At 43.7% G+C, this 17665-nt stretch overlaps 1 protein-coding gene across 1 annotated transcript in view; it reads right to left on the bottom strand.

Moving 5' to 3' along the window:
* The window catches only part of LOC126088345 (zinc finger protein GLI4-like), a 107222-nt gene extending 90586 nt beyond the window's left edge, over window positions 1–16636 (bottom strand). The window contains exons 1-2 of the mRNA XM_049906481.1: window positions 16495–16636; window positions 4194–4477 (exon numbers count right to left, since the gene is read on the bottom strand). Of these exons, the coding sequence (XP_049762438.1) occupies window positions 4194–4477; window positions 16495–16636 (426 nt within the window). The remainder of the gene's footprint in view (window positions 1–4193; window positions 4478–16494) is intronic.
* Between the last annotated feature and the right edge of the window lie 1029 nt (window positions 16637–17665).

The following is a 17665-nucleotide window of genomic DNA, read 5'->3' as shown; positions in this document are numbered from 1 at the left end:
GCTGTGAAATAGCTGGTAAAGAAATATAGGCAATATAATTTGCTCACCTATGTGGCGCTTGTATATCTAGAGAAGGCGTTTGATAAGGTAGCCAGACAGGAACTACGGAATATGGTGTCTAAACGTGGCTACCCCTAACACATAATAATTTGCGTAAAACGTTTATATGATGGCACTTGCTTCAGACTCAGTTTATTTCATTACAGTGGGGGGGGGAATGTAGCTATTAATCAGAGAGTACGACAAGAGTGCTGGCATATGCTAATGAGTGAGCGATTGTGCAAAGCATTAAAGATAATCTCCAAAGAGCTACATAAGATCTGTAAAGAACGTAACTTTAAAATCTCTACCTCAAAATCAGTAACCATGGCATTCCAGGGCAAACACCCAGTAAGACCAAAGATTGTTCTGGACGACAGAATTTAGAACCAGTTGGCCATTTTAATTGTTTAGGCTGCCATCTTCGGAACAAGATCGCGCAAACATATCCGATCTCCTGCATGCCAGCCGGCCACACACAGCTGTGACTCCTGCAGTTTTGGAACGTGCGGACACTCTCGTTCGACCACAATTAGGCATACTACTGATCATCTGGACGTCTCTGTTGGTAGTGCCGACACGCTCGTCCACCAGTTGGGGATACTCAAAAGTGTGTGCCCGCTGGGTTTATATGTGCTTAACCGAAGACCATAAAGAGCATGCCCGTAATTGCTTTCCTCGCGATGCAGTACGTGGATGATTGGGAGGTTACTGCTGCAGCTAGACGTTGGCTTCGATGTTGAACAGTAGAGTGGTACCATACGGCCATACAGACCCTCCCAGTAATGTGGCGAAAGGCCGTCACATCGAACGGAACTTATGTTGAAAATAGAGTTTTGTAGAAAAAATAGTAGACAATAATATGGTGTATTGGAATTCCGAGTGAAACCAACCTGTTTTCAGAAAAAAGTGCTGCATTGCTTTTTGGATGCCCCTCGCAGCAAGAAGATGTTGCCTGATGTTATAAGGACAGACCATTCAGTTAGCCTGCAACTACTGAAAAGGCTGCTGTTCCTCTACGTGAACCACACGTTTGCCTGATATCTCCACAGATACCCTGCCAATGAGGTTGCACTAGGGTACGGCTGTCTGTATCGGTGGGCACTCAGGTCACTATCTCAGCAAGGTCCACCTTTCGTCATAATTAGATCTTCCGCTATTATCTACTTCATTTCATTATTTTCCTGCCTCTACATGTAATTCTCAACATCTGTCTTCCCATTGCTCGTGGAGCAGCCCTCTGCTTTTGAATGATTTTACCACGTAGTCCACATCTCACTGCCATAATTCAGTCTGGTAATACATACGGACTGTAGACTTACTGTGTAAGACTAACAAGGAATCTTAGGTAATTTCTCACATTTATTGTTGAAATTTATTTGCACAGTTCAATACCATCAGCTCAACGAAGGTGTAGATTGGAATTCTTATACTGCAGATTACGTGGTGTTTTAATTAGGACCTGTGGCGAATTTCTGTTGGCAGTCATAGGCCGCACATAGTGCAGGAAAAAAGTACAGTATGAGAGCCTGCTGGAAAGTAATGCCTCCGAATTCTGTATGTGAAAACTCTTAAAGATTTTTAAATAGGACAAATATTATTAACATTCTGCATCTTTGTTTTTTATGTCCACAAATTTATTTCTCAACACAGTCACCCTGGTGAGGAACACATTTCTCACAACGAGAGACCTGTTTCTCGTTAGCACCATTGTAGAATGTTTGACCCCTTCGTTGATAGAGCCACAACCTCACCTCTGCTTGCACCGGTTCATCACTTCCAAAACTAAGCTAAGTCCTCGAAGGAGTTCTTTAAGTTGTGGAAACAGATTAAAATCGATGCCGCCAACTCGGGACTGTATGGAGAATGATCGATGATAGTGAACCCAAGGCGTCGGTTTGTTGGGGGTGGTTCAGTGCTCTTGTGTGGTCTGGTGTTGTCATAGTGAAGGAGAGGCTGATACATGTGTGGACGAACTCTTCGAATTCGAAACTCAATTAAAGCACTCTGCTTGTCACACACGCTCGCATGGTACGCGCAACAATTCGGAGCACTCTAATAGCTGAGGATTGCTGATACGTAGGAATGAAGAATAAAGATGTAGAATATTAATACAGTTTTTTTTTGTTTTATGAGTTTAAAGTTAAAGCAATTACAGCCCTCGGTCTCAAAATTTAAGCCTTTTGGCCAGGTTTCGATACTTCTATGAGTGTCTTCATCATAAATTAATTATTCAAATTGGCATGTCAGGTATAAGATAAATATCAAACGAGAAAGGCTTTAGTCACAAAAATTTAAAAAAAAGATTATGTGGAAGGCGAGTCACTATGGGCTGCTCATACATATAAAGCCACGGGTAGCAACAGACTGTTGGCGCTATCGTTCGTCGTCTGCTACCATAGCCCATTAACACCAAATTTCACCGAACAGTCCTAACGGATACGTTTGTCGTTTGTTTCACACTGATTTCGGTGATTATTTCACCCAGTGTTGTTGGTCAGTTAGCACTGACAACCCTAGTAAATACGCTGCTCTCAGTCGTTAAGTGAAGGCTGTCGACCGTTGTAGTGTCCATGGTGAGAGGTAATGCGTGAAACTGGTATTCTCGGCAGACTTTTGACACTGTGGATTTCGAAATGTTGAATTCTGCAACGATTTACGAAATGGAATGTCGCATGCATCTAGGTCTAACTACCATTCCGCGTTCAACGTCTGTCAATTCCCGTTGTACAGTCATATTCATGTCGGAAACCTTTTCCACGAATCACCTAAGAACAAATGACAGGATAGCCAATGAACTGCCCTTTTATACCTCGTGTACGCGACGCCACCGCCATATGTATAAGTGCACCCCGCTATCCCATGAACTTTGTCACCTCAGTGTATATCTATTCAGCGAGAGGTTTATACCTTGTCAACAGCTTCTTACCGGTCCATCTTACACTTGCCCCCTACCTCCCTCAATATCTTTCTTTCAACCATAATTTCCTTTGAAGGTGATACCTTTTTAAGTTATTTCTCTTCAGTTCTGCTGAGTTTCATGCTTCTGAGCCACGTTTACGTGACTATTATTTAAGTAAAATTCAAAATGTGGAAATAATGTTTTCGGAAACTGGCACTGAGCGAATACGTGTGTACATTGGTATAGTCAATCATAGTAATTGCTTATTCACTAAGCACCAAAATGTGTAAACATGTAGGAAATGAAGCTACTAGTACTACATTTGATGACTTCAGGAAAATAGGATTCTATCAATGTAGTGTGTTAATGTTCACGGTGAAACTGTGCAACTGGGAAAAAAACGGGCAGACAGTATACAGGATGAGTCGCGTAACACGTAACACCCCCATTATTCCGGGGGCGATTGCACGTGTCGGCATGCGGTTTTCGGCGAATCATAGCGGACTATGGGGCACATACGTTGGTACATGCACAATAATCACAATGTTTATATTGTCCGAGATAATGAGGCAGGTACATGTTTTTTAAATGGGACGCTATACTTTTTTTACCATCATTCATGTTAAAAAAATATAACGTCCCATTTAAAAAACATGTACTTGCCTCATTATCTTGGTCAATATAAACATTGTGATTATTGTGCATGTACCAAACTATGTGGCCAATTGTCGGCTATGATTCGGCTAACACCTCTTGTCGATACGTGCAATCGCCCCCGGAATAATGGAGGTGTTACGTCTTACGCGACTCACCCTGTATAATAGATGAGCTCTATTGACGTCAGAGCAGTTAAAAGCTTTCCTAGCTTTATTTACGCTAACGTATTATTTTAAATATTTTCTAAACAGTTTTTCAGTTTCACAGTGAACATTTACGCATATTATACTATCGCACACGTTTTTTCAAGATATATAAAATTTCGTTGTAGGAGCGTAGTTACATTTAAAAAAATGTGGGTTTTCTTAGTGTTACGATTGATCTTCGTTTATTATCATTGAACGATGACCTCACACAGCTGTCTCGAAACGATTCTCGATTGTCTACAGTGTCCAACGGGAGGAACAAGTTCTGCCTGAACGACGCAGACTATTGACGAGATGCGGTGGTATCGATATAGAAAAAGATGTGTTCGGAGGTAGTATTCAGTGAGAGAGCTGTCAAGAACGAGAGGCAATTAATGAAGGAGACTTACCTGGAACGTCCTCTCGTGGGGCGGCGGCCTCTGCGGCGGCACAGCGGCGGTGTCCGCGGCGGTGGTGGGGGCGGCGGGGGTGACGCCGGCGGGTGCGGCGGTGGGCGGCGGGGCGGTCCTGGCGCCGCCCTCGCTCTCGCGTTCACACTGGCTGCCCGGCGACCAGATGGTGAGCGCGCGCGGCTTGGTGCACAGGTTCAGCGGCGCCTCCTCCGGCTCGCCGCTCACCTCCGTCACCGCCAGCGTGACGTCACCTGGGCGCGGCACTCTGCCCAGGGCGCAGCCTGCCGCAGACACCAAAACACACCGCTGCTGCAGCACGCGCCGACAGTATAAGCTGGACACAACACTGTGGACTTCCATTTCTGCTAGCCGAAACAGCTTGGATCTTCATTGGGATTAGTATATTTCAATTTCCAACGGCAATGCTTAAGGTCTTATATCTTCGTCTACATCCATACTTCACGAGCCACCTTACGGTGTGTAGCGGATTGTAATTCTGGAATCACTATCTGTCCCTACCCCTCTTCCTGTTCCATTCACTAATGGCACGTGGCAAGACCTACACATAAGCTCTGTACTTGCAGCAGAATGAGAAAATGAATTAAGACACAAAGAAGTTACAGACAATAGCTGCGAGTGAGCATTGGTATAAGTCCACTAAGCCAACGGGACACAGTAGTCATTGCACCTGCGCATACACATATATATAAACAAAATGAATAACAGCTAGACGCGGAAAAGGGCAATGTTAGCGGTTCACCTATACTAGCACGATAATATATATATATGACTGTGAACGCTACAGTTGTGCATTTCAGTACTCAATTCCTCTGTACGTTTTTCATTAACCTACACACTAAGTTCGTCTTGTAACCACATAGTGGTCTTATCGCTTTCCAGAGATTGTTTTGGGTATTATAAACAAATTGGTGGTACCAAGCTCGTGCTCAGGAAACTCTTCTATAAACAAATGACTGGTATAATTTCTTTGGTTTTCTTATCGTGGCGAGATTGCGACTATGCTGGGGGAAGCAATGTTGCCGTCTCTTTCCGGAACGTAAACTATCGAAAATTCTGCAGAAAACTTCTCAGTGATGCACAACGCTTCTCTTGTAACGTTTGCCACAGTAAATCGTAGAGCACCGGTGTAACGATTCCCCGCTTGCTAACGATCCTGTAATGAATCGTGTCGCTCTTCGATGGATCTCCTCTATCTCTTTCGTTAGTTAAGTTTGCTGAGGCTCCCAAACAGATGAAAAGTACTCAAGAATCTGTGAACAAGCATTTTGTAAGCCACCTCTTTCGTGAATGAAGTATATTTCCTTTCTATTTTCCCAGTATATCTCAGTCTGGCATCGTTTTTTCTACAGTTAGCTCTCTGTGGTCATTTTCGGATAATTTCTCCTAAATTTGTCATGATAGTTACTGTTACCAACTCTTTGTCGCCAAAAACGTAATCGAAAAGTAGCGGATTTCTTCTGCTCTTTATGGGCTGTATATAATATTTATTTACTTTTATGGTCAGCTACCAGTTTCTCGACCATCTGTTGACTATTGCAGTTCTTCCTGTATTGCGCTAGTCTTCTATACTTGCAGTCTTCCTACAGAAAACAGCATCGTGTGCAAGTAGCCACACAGAGTCCCCACCCTTATCAAGTAAATCAACAATACAAATTTTAAACCGTAACAGCCAAATACCATTCCATTGAGATTATACTAAAATTTATAAAATTAAATTTATATTTGTGCTTTATTGAATGCCTTCAGGCAGTCAAGGAACACGGCCCAGCCTGGCAGCCTTTGCCTATGGCGCTCTGGATCTCCTGGGCAAACAGTGCGACCTCTGTTCCCAGCTTTCTGTCAACCTTCTGAAAGTAACTGGACATGGTCAGCTGCAAAATTTGACCGGTAATTGCACACTACAACGTATCGACAATATACAGATGAAGTGTGTTAGGTGGAGAGGACATATACTGATGAGTCAAAACATAATGACCACCTACTTGATAGTTTGTTTGCCTGTCCATGGAACGAAATACATAACTGTTTCTGCATGACAGGGATACGACAGTTTCTTGGTAGGTTTGTGGCGGCATGTAGCATTACATGTCTACGCACACGCCGTGTAATTCGCGTAAATAACGGGCCGTTGATTTTCGTACTCGATAATGGCGCCCGATAGCGACCCAGATGGGTTCCAAACGATTTACATCAGCCGAATTTGGTCACCGAGACATCAACGTCAGCTCACTATAATGCTCCTCAAACTACTGTAGCACGGTTCTGGCTCCGAGACACGGGCAGTTATAATGCTGAAAGATGACATGGCCGTCGGGGAAGACATGAAGTTGATGGGATGCAGATGGTTCGGAGCTGTCAGCATGTCTTGGGTTATTACCACAGGTCCCATGCAAAAGCAGGAGAATGTCTCCCATAGCAGAATACTGCTCCCACCAGCCTCCGTCCATAGCGCGCTGCACGTTTCGAGCCGCTGTTCACCCCGATGACGGCGTTTTTGGAGACGACCTGGTGCAGCCAAATTATGATTTACTCGAAGAGCCGAAAGGTTTCCATTGATCGACTGTCGAATCCCGATGGTCCCGTGCCCATTGTAATCGTAACTGACAATGTCGTAGGTTCAACACGTGAACATGTAGGGGTGGTTTGCTGCGGAGCTACATGTTCAACAGTATACGATGAACGCTGTGCTCTGAAACACTTATGCGCGCACCAGCAAAGTGCTCTTTCGGCGGAGAGACGACAGATCACCATCTGTCTACTTTAAAGAACAGACAAGCCTCCGAACCCCACGTTCTGTGAAGAGACGTGGACGTCCAACCATTAACGGCCTAGTAGTAGACGATAGTAGCATATGAACAGTCGACCAGATTCGCCGTTTTCAAAATTCTCGGTCACAAGCTGTGCTTAGTAATAATCTGCCCTTTCTAAAATTGGTTGTCTCAATGAATTTCCTCATTTGCGACCCATATTTTCGCTAGCTTGATGCCCTGTCCCTATCTGCTCCGCTTACATACTTTTGTTACCACGTCACTTGCCCTCAACGCCACCAGGCGGCATCCAACGTCGCGGTCGGCAGTGGTCATGATGTTTCGGCTGATCAGCGTACAACAGGCAGCAACATGCAAACTTTTTATGACCCTACTGTACTGCCCCTCTAAATAAAATTTACGTTTTTAACTTCGAGACGTTCCTTTTCTAAATTAACAATTTTTACCATTAGCAGAAGACGCAACCTAACTTACACTTACTTACAGTTGCTCTGTTACCGTCAAAAGACATCTGTAATCTTCAGCATCACCAGATGTCCGAATAAGCAATTCTCTACCTGAAGATGACGTTGTGAACCATCGAAACGCGTAATACCTGTTTTGTTTTCTTACGTACAGAGAAGATTGTACAAAAGACTTTGCTGAAAATTTTGAGCACGATGACGGTAGTTCTTGTTGCTCCGCTTTTTGTTGTGGAACTTGGCGAAACTCCACCATGTTTTCTTCTGGTAACAAATTTAGTCACCTAAAATGCCGAAAACGTAGTATGAGAGACATCATTTCTGGCTTTTGTGGGCTAATAGACGGTAGTCCAAATAAAAATTTTTGAGTATTTTCTTATTGCGTAAGAGCTAATTTTCGACGGTGGGATCACGCTTGTGTTTACAATAAGCTCTAGCAGCGTGCTGTCTTTCACACAAAGAGACTAATGTTCAGTTACAAACTTTGGTGGTAAAACCTTATAGCGCAAAGGACGACTAGGTGTTCCCCGTGTAAGATTTGGGCCTTAAGCTTGTAGAGTGAGGGGATCGTCGCTTCTAGCTGGTTATGCAGATTCGGGGTGGGAGGTGCCGTGAGACAGAAGCCTGGAAACGTCGGCAGACCGCCTGAGGCGAAGCCGTAGCAGTGCTGCGCAGTCAGCAAATCTGCGCCTTCGGAATCCTTAACAGCTATGCCGTCCACTCAGAGAATGGTAGGCGCCGGGGGCAAAGGAACCCCAATAAAAGAAGTGAGATGTTGGCCACTCTGTGCATGGAAATTCTGAGACTTACTAACGAACCAAAACAGATATGTATTGCAAAATAAACAGAAAAGAAATAAATGTCTTGTTATGTCTTCCTCCTCACTGTGATTTGCAGCCACGGTCAGTAGAAAATCTATAATATAGCTATAGCGGCAGGAATGTAACCTACGAAGTACAACTTCAAAATGAAGCATTCAGCACACATAAGTGTAGATTCAATGAAGAGAAATGCTCATTCATTTAAAAATGAATGAAGTTTGTGAATTAGATCTTCACAAAAGGGATATTTAAATATGAAAGCTATGCTGAGCGCCCGGTCGGAGTGGCCGAGCGGTTCTAGGCGCTACAGTCTGGAACCGCACGACCGCTACGGTCGCAGGTTCGAATTCTGCCTCGGGCATGGATGTGTGTGATGTATTTAGGTTAGTTAGGTTTAAGTAGTTCTAAGTTCTAGGGGACTGATGACCTCTGAAGTTAAGTCCCATAGTGTTCAGAGCCATTTGAATCATGCTGAGCGCTGAATAGCACCAAAAGTGTAATCTTTTATTTTGTGCAATTCCAACACTCGCTTCCAGAACAAATTATTTCGAGCTTGATTCATTTCGAATTAAATCGTAGTGATTCACGTAATATGTATTTTCCCCGCAGTCATCTCGATGAATTCTGGAACTGTTTCATAAATAAAATTACAACCGATTCCTCAATTTCTCCTTTAGTTGAAGGACAAATGGTAGTTTACTGTGGTCGAATAAAGCCATGTAATAGTGCAATTAGACTAGAAAACGTTCATTCTTGAAGAAGCAGATAATTTTTGGTATTTGGGAATTTCAGTAACTAATGATAGCAGAAGTAAAGATGATATTGAATGTAGATTGACTGCACCAGGAAAATATTACCTGAAAAATAAAAAAGCAAGTATTGTGGCAGCGAATATAAATTTAAGGGTTACTAAAATATTTTTCTGGGGTTAGCGATGAACAATGCCGCTATGAACAGAATAGAAGATTTTCAAATGTATAATTTGAAGATCGCTTAAATGGGGAGACTGACGGACTGCAGTACTGAACAGAATCGAAGATAGCTAGAATTTGGCTAAAAGAAGGGAGCAAGGTACAGAGGTTGGACAGAAATACGGAAACAGCAAAAACACAACACATTAGCATGCCGAATACGGCGTCGGGAAACCGTAGGCATTCTGAACAGCTCCCGCGTCACGGAATGGAAAATACTGGTCCCGTATGGTTTTCAGACGAATCTTCTACTATTGTTATAGCAAAATTCTGGCAAGGACGGGTAACGTTGATGAATAAGGATAGAGATCACGCACTCTTCTCTCCAAAGTAGAGCACAGTGGCTCAGTAATATTGGGATCTGATGACTGTTGTAGCCACTAGCTAATAATTCATCTCCACATTCACTCTGGCTGCATGAACAGGAATTCTATCGTATTGGATCACAGCATCTTCATCAGGGACAAACGTACCAAAGGAAGGACCCGATCAACCAGAATGGACACATAATCCTTGGCAGAATTGCGTTCTAGCACAGTACGCAAAGAGTTCATGGAATGCCACGATATGACTGATGAAATCATCACCGAATTCCCGTCATGTTTTACTCTTGGGACGCAAACTCGATTACGAATTGGAAAACGTGTACAACAAGACGCATCCAACCAGATGACCTTGGAACAATGTCATTTGGTTGGATGAGTCTTCGTTAGGTTTTATGGCTTCGGCACCACGTTTTCCTGATGCTGGCATTTGCGTCATTGATAAGTGGTTTCGGAATTCCAGCTCTTATGGAGCTCCCTTCGTGTTTTTTGGTAGTGACAGCTATACAGTGACTTTGCAGCTGTCCTCCTATTTTTCATCATAATCCTCTTCTACGACCTCCTGTCACGGTTACTCAACACATAGTTTCGCCTACGTTGGGACTTAGTGGGTGATTTTTTTTTTCGTTTCCCCCGTACCCGGTATAAAAAATGGTTCAAATGGCTCTGAGCACTATGGGACTTAACATCTGAGGTCATCAGTCCCCTAGAACTCAGAACTACTTTAACCTAACTAGTCATCACATACATCCATGCTCTAGGCAGGATTCGAACCTGCGACAGTAGCGGTCACGCGGTTCTACACTGAAGCGCCTAGAACCTCTCGGCCACCCCGGCCGGCGTATCCGGTATAAATATTTGATGTAGTGCCTTTTCAAACGCCAAACACTTCGGCTCATTTTCAAATTCACTTAGGTTCCGACGTAGTTCACAAACACATGAATACCACGAAACTATTGTGACCACGATTGATACTTGCAACGTATTGAGGACATTGCACAGGTGCCGTCGTTTTGTTAAATACAACAGCACGACCTGCAGTCTCGGCTAGCGTCTGCGTTTATGTTCAGGTTTGCATTTCTCGCAGTATATCCATATTTTTGTCCAGCCCTTGAATATTTAATTCGTTACTGGAGGGAAGACCAAGCAGTAGGAATGTTGAAATGGATGTACATTTCAGTAGTTATGCAGAGACACATGGCTCGCTCGATAAAGCCTAGCGTAGAGAGCTGCTTCAAACCAGCCTTCGGACTGTAGACCACAAGACCAACAAACGAAAAGAAGACAGATAGAAACTAGCTTAGCTTTGATAAAATGAGAAGCACGTGTCATTTCAATGCGAGTGAGGGGACAGGAAAGGGGAGGTAGTACGTTTGGAAAAAAGTGACCATTAGCAACAGTTAAATTTTGTAACCTCCAGAAAAAGCATTCCAGTTAGTTTAGATATATTGAAGCAAACATGATGAATACTCCCTTGGACGCATTTATCCATCAACAAATTCTCGAGTTCATCCCAAAGTGGTTTGTGATTTTAAGTCTGAACCTTAGAAAAGCCCACTTAATATGTTTTCAGAATTTTCTTCGTCTTATACGTTACTGGAACATGAACAACAAATGGTCTTTTTTGGGGGGGGGGGGGATTGACATTCATATGAGGGATAAGTTAAGTTACTCGGCCTGAAAATAATTAAAATTATCGTTGGTTCATGCTGGCTTTTAACGCAAAGGAAGTTCCTACTTTATCTGCTGTATTGTTTATGGCTTTTTAAAGCAGTCGTGTGTATTTTGTTTTAACTGATATGCCGGAATAGTGTGTCGTTACAAAGTTCTTTGTTATGGACTGGTTAATGCCATGAAAATTCATCGAGAGTTGATCGTCTATAATGAGTCAGCTCCGTAAGTCTGAACGGTGCAGAAATGTTGATGACAAACCCAAGAGTGCCGCACTTTTATTTACTATAGTCCCCGTGAAGGAAGTTCGAAAAAGTTCAATTACCCACTTAAATACAGAGGAAGTGCACAGTATGGTATTTCAAGCTCGGCCGATCATAGGTGTATCAAATATCCGAAGTAAGTGACTGAAGGGTCTTCACGGAATATGGAGGCGGTGCTAATTGAATATTTACCGAAAGTAAATGGGAAAACAAGTTTCTTTAGACCGGCCCAAAAGGAATACAACTGTTTTTAAGCACTGACTTGGTACTGCGGAAGCGACAACGATTCACCGCTCTACACCTAAAACTAAACAGTATTCAAAGCACTGGATAGATGAAACCGGTGTCCGTTCATCAGAAAATCTGATACCTTATTCATCTGTAGGGAATACTGGGGTCAGCAATTTCTAGGAATTTAAAGAAATTGCTCTTGCTCATTACATTGCAAAGGACGAAAACAAAAACTGGGTATCAATACGCAAGTGTATTCCCTGACTGAATGAAAAATAAATGGGGAAAACTGACTTCATATGAAGAGAAAAGCAAATAATCTTACATGGAGGGAATGTCCCTTCCAACAAATCCGTCTTCAGTAATGTAAAAAGTGGAGAGTTTTTACAACACCCGCTGTACGCACATGATTTTGTACCTTCTAGCTACCACGTATTGGCACATTTAAGTGTGTAACAACAGGCTCTGACATATCTTTCAGAGAACATTTCCCATATATAATAGAAGAAAACACCGACATGGGTCCAGAAATGTTTCATTTCTACAGCAACAGAATGTACCCGTATAACCCACGATCCCTGTTCTTGGATGCAAATGTTCGGTACAAACTCATGGTTACCTTTGGTTGACTTTTACAGATGGATAGCAACAAATCTCTATGTTCTTCGGTCCCAAACATACTAGATTCTCTCTTTTCTTTCCTAGTACGGATTCCGTCATACACAGTCAGATCTCTTCAAGATTTCACAATTTTATTATAGCTTTGTAGCCAACCGCTCTTTCTGCTGCCACTATTGTGTATTAACCTAAGCGAAGAATCGTAATAACTTTGTTCTGTGTGCGATCGTATTTTCGCTGTTCGTGTATCGTATTTTCTGAATTCGGACTGGAGGCTAGCGATCATTGTCAGCGTTGCCGGTGTACCAGCCAAGAGAAACTGCGGAGAGGTTTGGAACTGAACCCCGGACCTTGACCCAATGGCTTGTGATGGCAAACCTTACGCCACAAGGTCTCCTGTTCTTTGCCGGAGAGGTGCGGGAAACCACCCAACATCAGGTGGCGTACCTGGACGGATATCCATATAAGTACCAGTCACGTTCGACGTTGCTAAATCACCAGTAAACAGTTAGTCAACAACTGTAAATTTATGGAATAATTTTATTACGTTACCAGTTTAGGTGCCTCATTGGCACCATCTTCAGGTCCCTACACACGAAACTAGGTAAACCATCCAGTCGTTTGTGCTTACTAAAGAACCACTATATCAAACTGGCTTCCGTAAATATCTTCACAATAGATGTGGACACTTCACACACCTTTTCATTAGATGACGCATCGAAACGTGTAGCGTAATAAAATTATTCCATAAATTTATGATTGCTGGGTATGTTTTTTCTGGAAGTCGAGCAACGTCGGAGGTGGCTCGTACATGGATGGGTAACCGTCCGCGTACGTTACCTGCTGTTGGATAATTTGCGGTGCCTTTCCGGGCATTCATCGACCAGCTGCAGTCCCATTCTTCCATTTATACAACATGGAATTAGAGAAAGTTGCTTAACTTCGGTGATGTGACGGAAACCAGTTTATTCAATGAGGCATATGGCAGATCACTCTTAATTGTCGTGAATAGAGGTTTTTGGCTGGAAAACGTTTTGAGTACAATGAAGAGATGATGACAGCCGTGGAGTTGCTGTAAAAATCCAAGGACACTGTCGACTGATATATTATTAGTTACACCGAAAATTAGTTAAGGTTCGTCCAGAATAAGTAGTGTACCAAGCGCAGGCCGATAATGTTGTACCTTACAACGGTAATGAGTAAGGTTGCTGGTAGTCAGCACTATCGGTTCAAAAGAGAACGCACAAATGACGATAAGCAAACGTTAGTAGAGATTCGTGCGTCTATGAAAAGATCTATGAGCACTACCAGCGTCAATTGCCAGTAAAATATCTACCAGAGAACGCGAGAAAATTCTAGTCCTATGTAAAACTGCTAAGCGGATCTAAGGATTCCATTCAGTCCCTTGTTGACCAGTCTGGTGCGGCAGTTGAAGATAGTAAAACGAAAGCCGAAGTTTTAAATTTCGCGTTCAAGAAATCGGTCAAGTAAGAGGATCGTACAAACATACCGTCATTTGAAACTTCCTGACAGATTAAAACCGTATGCCAGACCGAGACTCGAACTCGAGAGTTCGAGTTTCGATCCGGCACACAGTTTTAATCTCCCATATCAGGAAAAACTCCGCTGCAGAATGAAAATCTCATTCTGGATACCGTCATTTGCCCATCAAACAGACTCCGTACTGACGACATACTAATAAGCATAGTGGTATAAACAACTGAAAGCTTTGAAAGCAAATAAATCAGCAGGTCCAGATGGAATCCCAATTCGGTTTTACAAAGAGTGCTCTACGGCATTGTCTCCTTACCTAACTTGTATTTATCGGGAATCTCAGCGGAAAGTCCAAAGCTACTGGAAAAAAGCGCAGGTGACTCCTGTATAGAGGCCCATAAAAAGGGTGAAAGAACGGACCCGAAAATTTCAGATCAATACCACTAACTTCGGTTTCCAGCAGAATCCTTGAACATATTCTCAACCCCAATATATTAAATTTTCTTGAGACTAAGAAGCTTATGTCGACGAATCAGCTTGCTTTTAGAAAGCATCGCTCGTGCGAAACTAAGCTTGCCCTTTTCTCACATGATATCCTGCGAACTATGGATGAAGGACAACAGGCAGATCCCATATTTCTAGATTTCCGGAAAGCATTTGATACGGTGCCTTATTGCAGGGAGTTAACGAAGGTGCGAGAATATGGGATAAGTTTACAGATACATAAGTGGCTCGAAGACTTGTTAAGTAATAGACTGCGAGTGTTCGTCAGAGACGAGGGTGTCATCAGGAGCGCCTCATGGAAGTGTAATAGGACGACTGTTGTTCTACTCATACATTCGCAATTTGGCGGACGGGATGGGCAGCAGTCGGCGGTTGTTTACTGATGATGCTGCGGTTTACAAAAATGGCTCTGAGCACAATGGAACTTAACTTCTGAGGTCATCAGTCTCCTAGAACTTAGAACTACTTAAACCTAACTAACCTAAGGACATCACACACATCCATGCCCAAGGCAGGATTCGAACCTGCGACCGTAGCGGTGGCGCGGTTCCAGACTGAAGCGCCTAGAACCGCTCGGCCACATAGCCGATTGCGGCTTACAGTAAGGTGTCAAAGTTGAGCAACTTTAGGAAGGTACAAGACGATTTAGACAAAATTTCTAGTTGGTGTGATGAATGGCAGCTAGCTCTAAATGTTGGTAAATAATGTTAATGCGGATGAGTAGAAGAAACAAACCTGTAATGTACGGATACAGCATTAGTGGTGTACCCTTGACACAGTCACTCGTTTAAATGTCTGGGCTTCACGTTGCAAAGCGATATGAAATGAAAAGAGCATGCGAGGACTGTGGTAAGGAAGGCGAATGGTAGACATCGCTTTATTGGGAGAATCTGAGGAAAGTTGGTTCATCTGTAAAGGAGGGAGCTTATAGGACTCTACTGCGAGAAATTGTTGAGTACTGTTCGAGTGTTTAGGATCCCGACTAAATCGGATTGAAGGATGACATCGAGGCAATTCATATGCGGGCTGCTAGATTTGTTATTGGTAGTTTCGGACAATACGTAAGTGTTACGGAAATGCTTCGGGGACTCAAATGGGAATCCCTGGAGGGTAGGCGACGTTCTTTTCGAGGAAAACTACTGAGAAAATTTGAAGCCGACTGCCGATTGAGTCTACTGCCGCCAACATGCACTGCGCTGAAGGACCACGATGATGGTAAGAGAAATTAAGGTTCATACGGAGGCATACAGACAGTCATTTTCCTCTCGCCGTATTTGAGAGTGGAACAGGACAGGGTACCTCCGCAAGGCACCAGACAGCGGATTGCAGATTACCTATGTACCGGGTGATCAAAAAGTCAGTGTAAATTTGAAAACTGAATAAATCACGGAATAATGTAGATAGAGAGGTACAAATTGACACACATGCTTGGAATGACATGGGGTTTTACTAGAACCAAAAAATACAAAAGTTCAAAAAATTTCCGACAGATGGCGCTTCATTTGATCAGAATAGCAATAATTAGCGTAACAAAGTAAGACAAAACAAAGACGATGTTCTTTACAGGAAATGCTCAATATGTCCACCATCATTCCTCAACAATAGCTGTAGTCGAGAAATAAAGTTGTGAATAGCACTGTAAAGCATGTCCGGAGTTATGGTGAGGCATTGTCGTCGGATGTTGTCTTTCAGCATCCCTAGAGATGTCGGTCGATCACGATACACTTGCGACTTCAGGTAACCCCAAAGCCAATAATCGCACAGACTGAGGTCTGGGGACCTGGGAGGCCAAGCATGACGAAAGTGGCGGCTGAGCACGCGATCATCACCAAACGACGCGCGCAAGAGAACTTTCACGCGTCTAGCAATATGGGGTGGAGCGCCATCCTGCATAAACATCGTACGTTCCAGCAGGTGCTTATCAGCCAGGCTGGGGATGATGCGATTCTGTAACATATCGGCGTACCTCTCACCCGTCACGGTAGCACAGGCGTTTGCTGTCCAGTGCCATCTGTCGGACATTTTGTGAACTTTTTTTTTTTTTGTTCTAATAAAACCCCATGTCATTCCAAGCATGTGTTTATTAAGTTTTCAAATTAATACTGACTTTTTGATCACCCGGTAGTTGTAGATGTAGAGATGTGGCGCTTACCGAGCTTGGCCTTCTCGGGCGACAGCGGCTGCTGGGCGGCGTGCCGCGGCGCCACCAGCGGAGAGAAGGACTGCAGCAGCAGCGCCGGCTGCGCCCACAGCAGCGCAGGGTGGGCGGCGCCGCCCCCGGGCAGCCAGCACATGGCGCCGCCCTCGCCTGCAACACCGCGCTGCGCTCACCTCACCAGCTCTCACCACGCCACAGCACTCACTCTGCACAACCGTACACTCTGCAGTCAGTTACTCGATCCGATTTCACAAAGCAAATGACTTCTCATTCATTATCGTCATACTCTGCTGGCAATTAGAACAGCAGTACCAGAAATTACAGAATATGATGCAATTTTATTGGGTTGATGCGTTACGTTCGTAGAAGTTTCCAGAAGTTTACTACACAAAATAGATACATATAACAGGGACTTCAGTCATTAATAATATATTCTCCTTTACTATTCACAGCAGTCTGCCAGCACTTCAATAACTTTTCCATTCTGCAACTGAAAAATCACGCAGTTTTGAGGCGAAGAACTCGCCGACCCATGTTCGGAGCGCATTTTCATCCGGAAAGGAAGTTTCTTGAAAGTTGTTCGATAAAAAGCGGAAATCTGAAGGCTCAAGATCAAATGAATAAGGTCTGTACTGTATGACTTCTCAGCTCAACTCCTGTATATTGTTTTTCATCAGTCTAGCAGAATGCGGGAGGGTGTAGCATTACTTCACGGAGTCTTCCTGGTCGCTGTTCTTGGATTGTATCAGCTGGGGAAGCAATTCGTAGTACACCACACTGCCGCTGTTCCATAAGATGCATAAAATTATCTTTTGTGGATGCGCGCAGGTCTTCGTACGGAGAGCTTCTTCAGTGCGGATGCACAATTACTTTTGACCTCCTGCGGGAATCTCAAAGTAGTGAGCATGGAGCAGATAGACAGGGACTGCAGCTCTAGGTGGGAGTGTGGGTCGTGCAGAGATACTCCGCCCAGTTGCGATAAACCCTGTGTCCCGGTGGCGCAGAGGTTAACGCAACTGCCCAGTAAGCAGGAGATCCTGGCTTCGAATCCCGGTTCTCGCTCCTCGCCGCTGATTCGGAGTAGTGTCCCGATGCAGCTGACATCAATAGTCGCTTCCCTTTCCTTTCGTTTCCGTCCTCCCCTTTCACCTTCAGTTTACATAAA

The sequence above is a fragment of the Schistocerca cancellata genome, chromosome 6 (assembly GCF_023864275.1).
Source record: "Schistocerca cancellata isolate TAMUIC-IGC-003103 chromosome 6, iqSchCanc2.1, whole genome shotgun sequence".
Classification (NCBI taxonomy): Eukaryota; Metazoa; Arthropoda; class Insecta; order Orthoptera; family Acrididae; genus Schistocerca; species Schistocerca cancellata.
The sequence above is the reverse complement of the archived record's forward strand: the minus strand, read 5'-3'. Positions and strand labels throughout refer to the sequence as shown.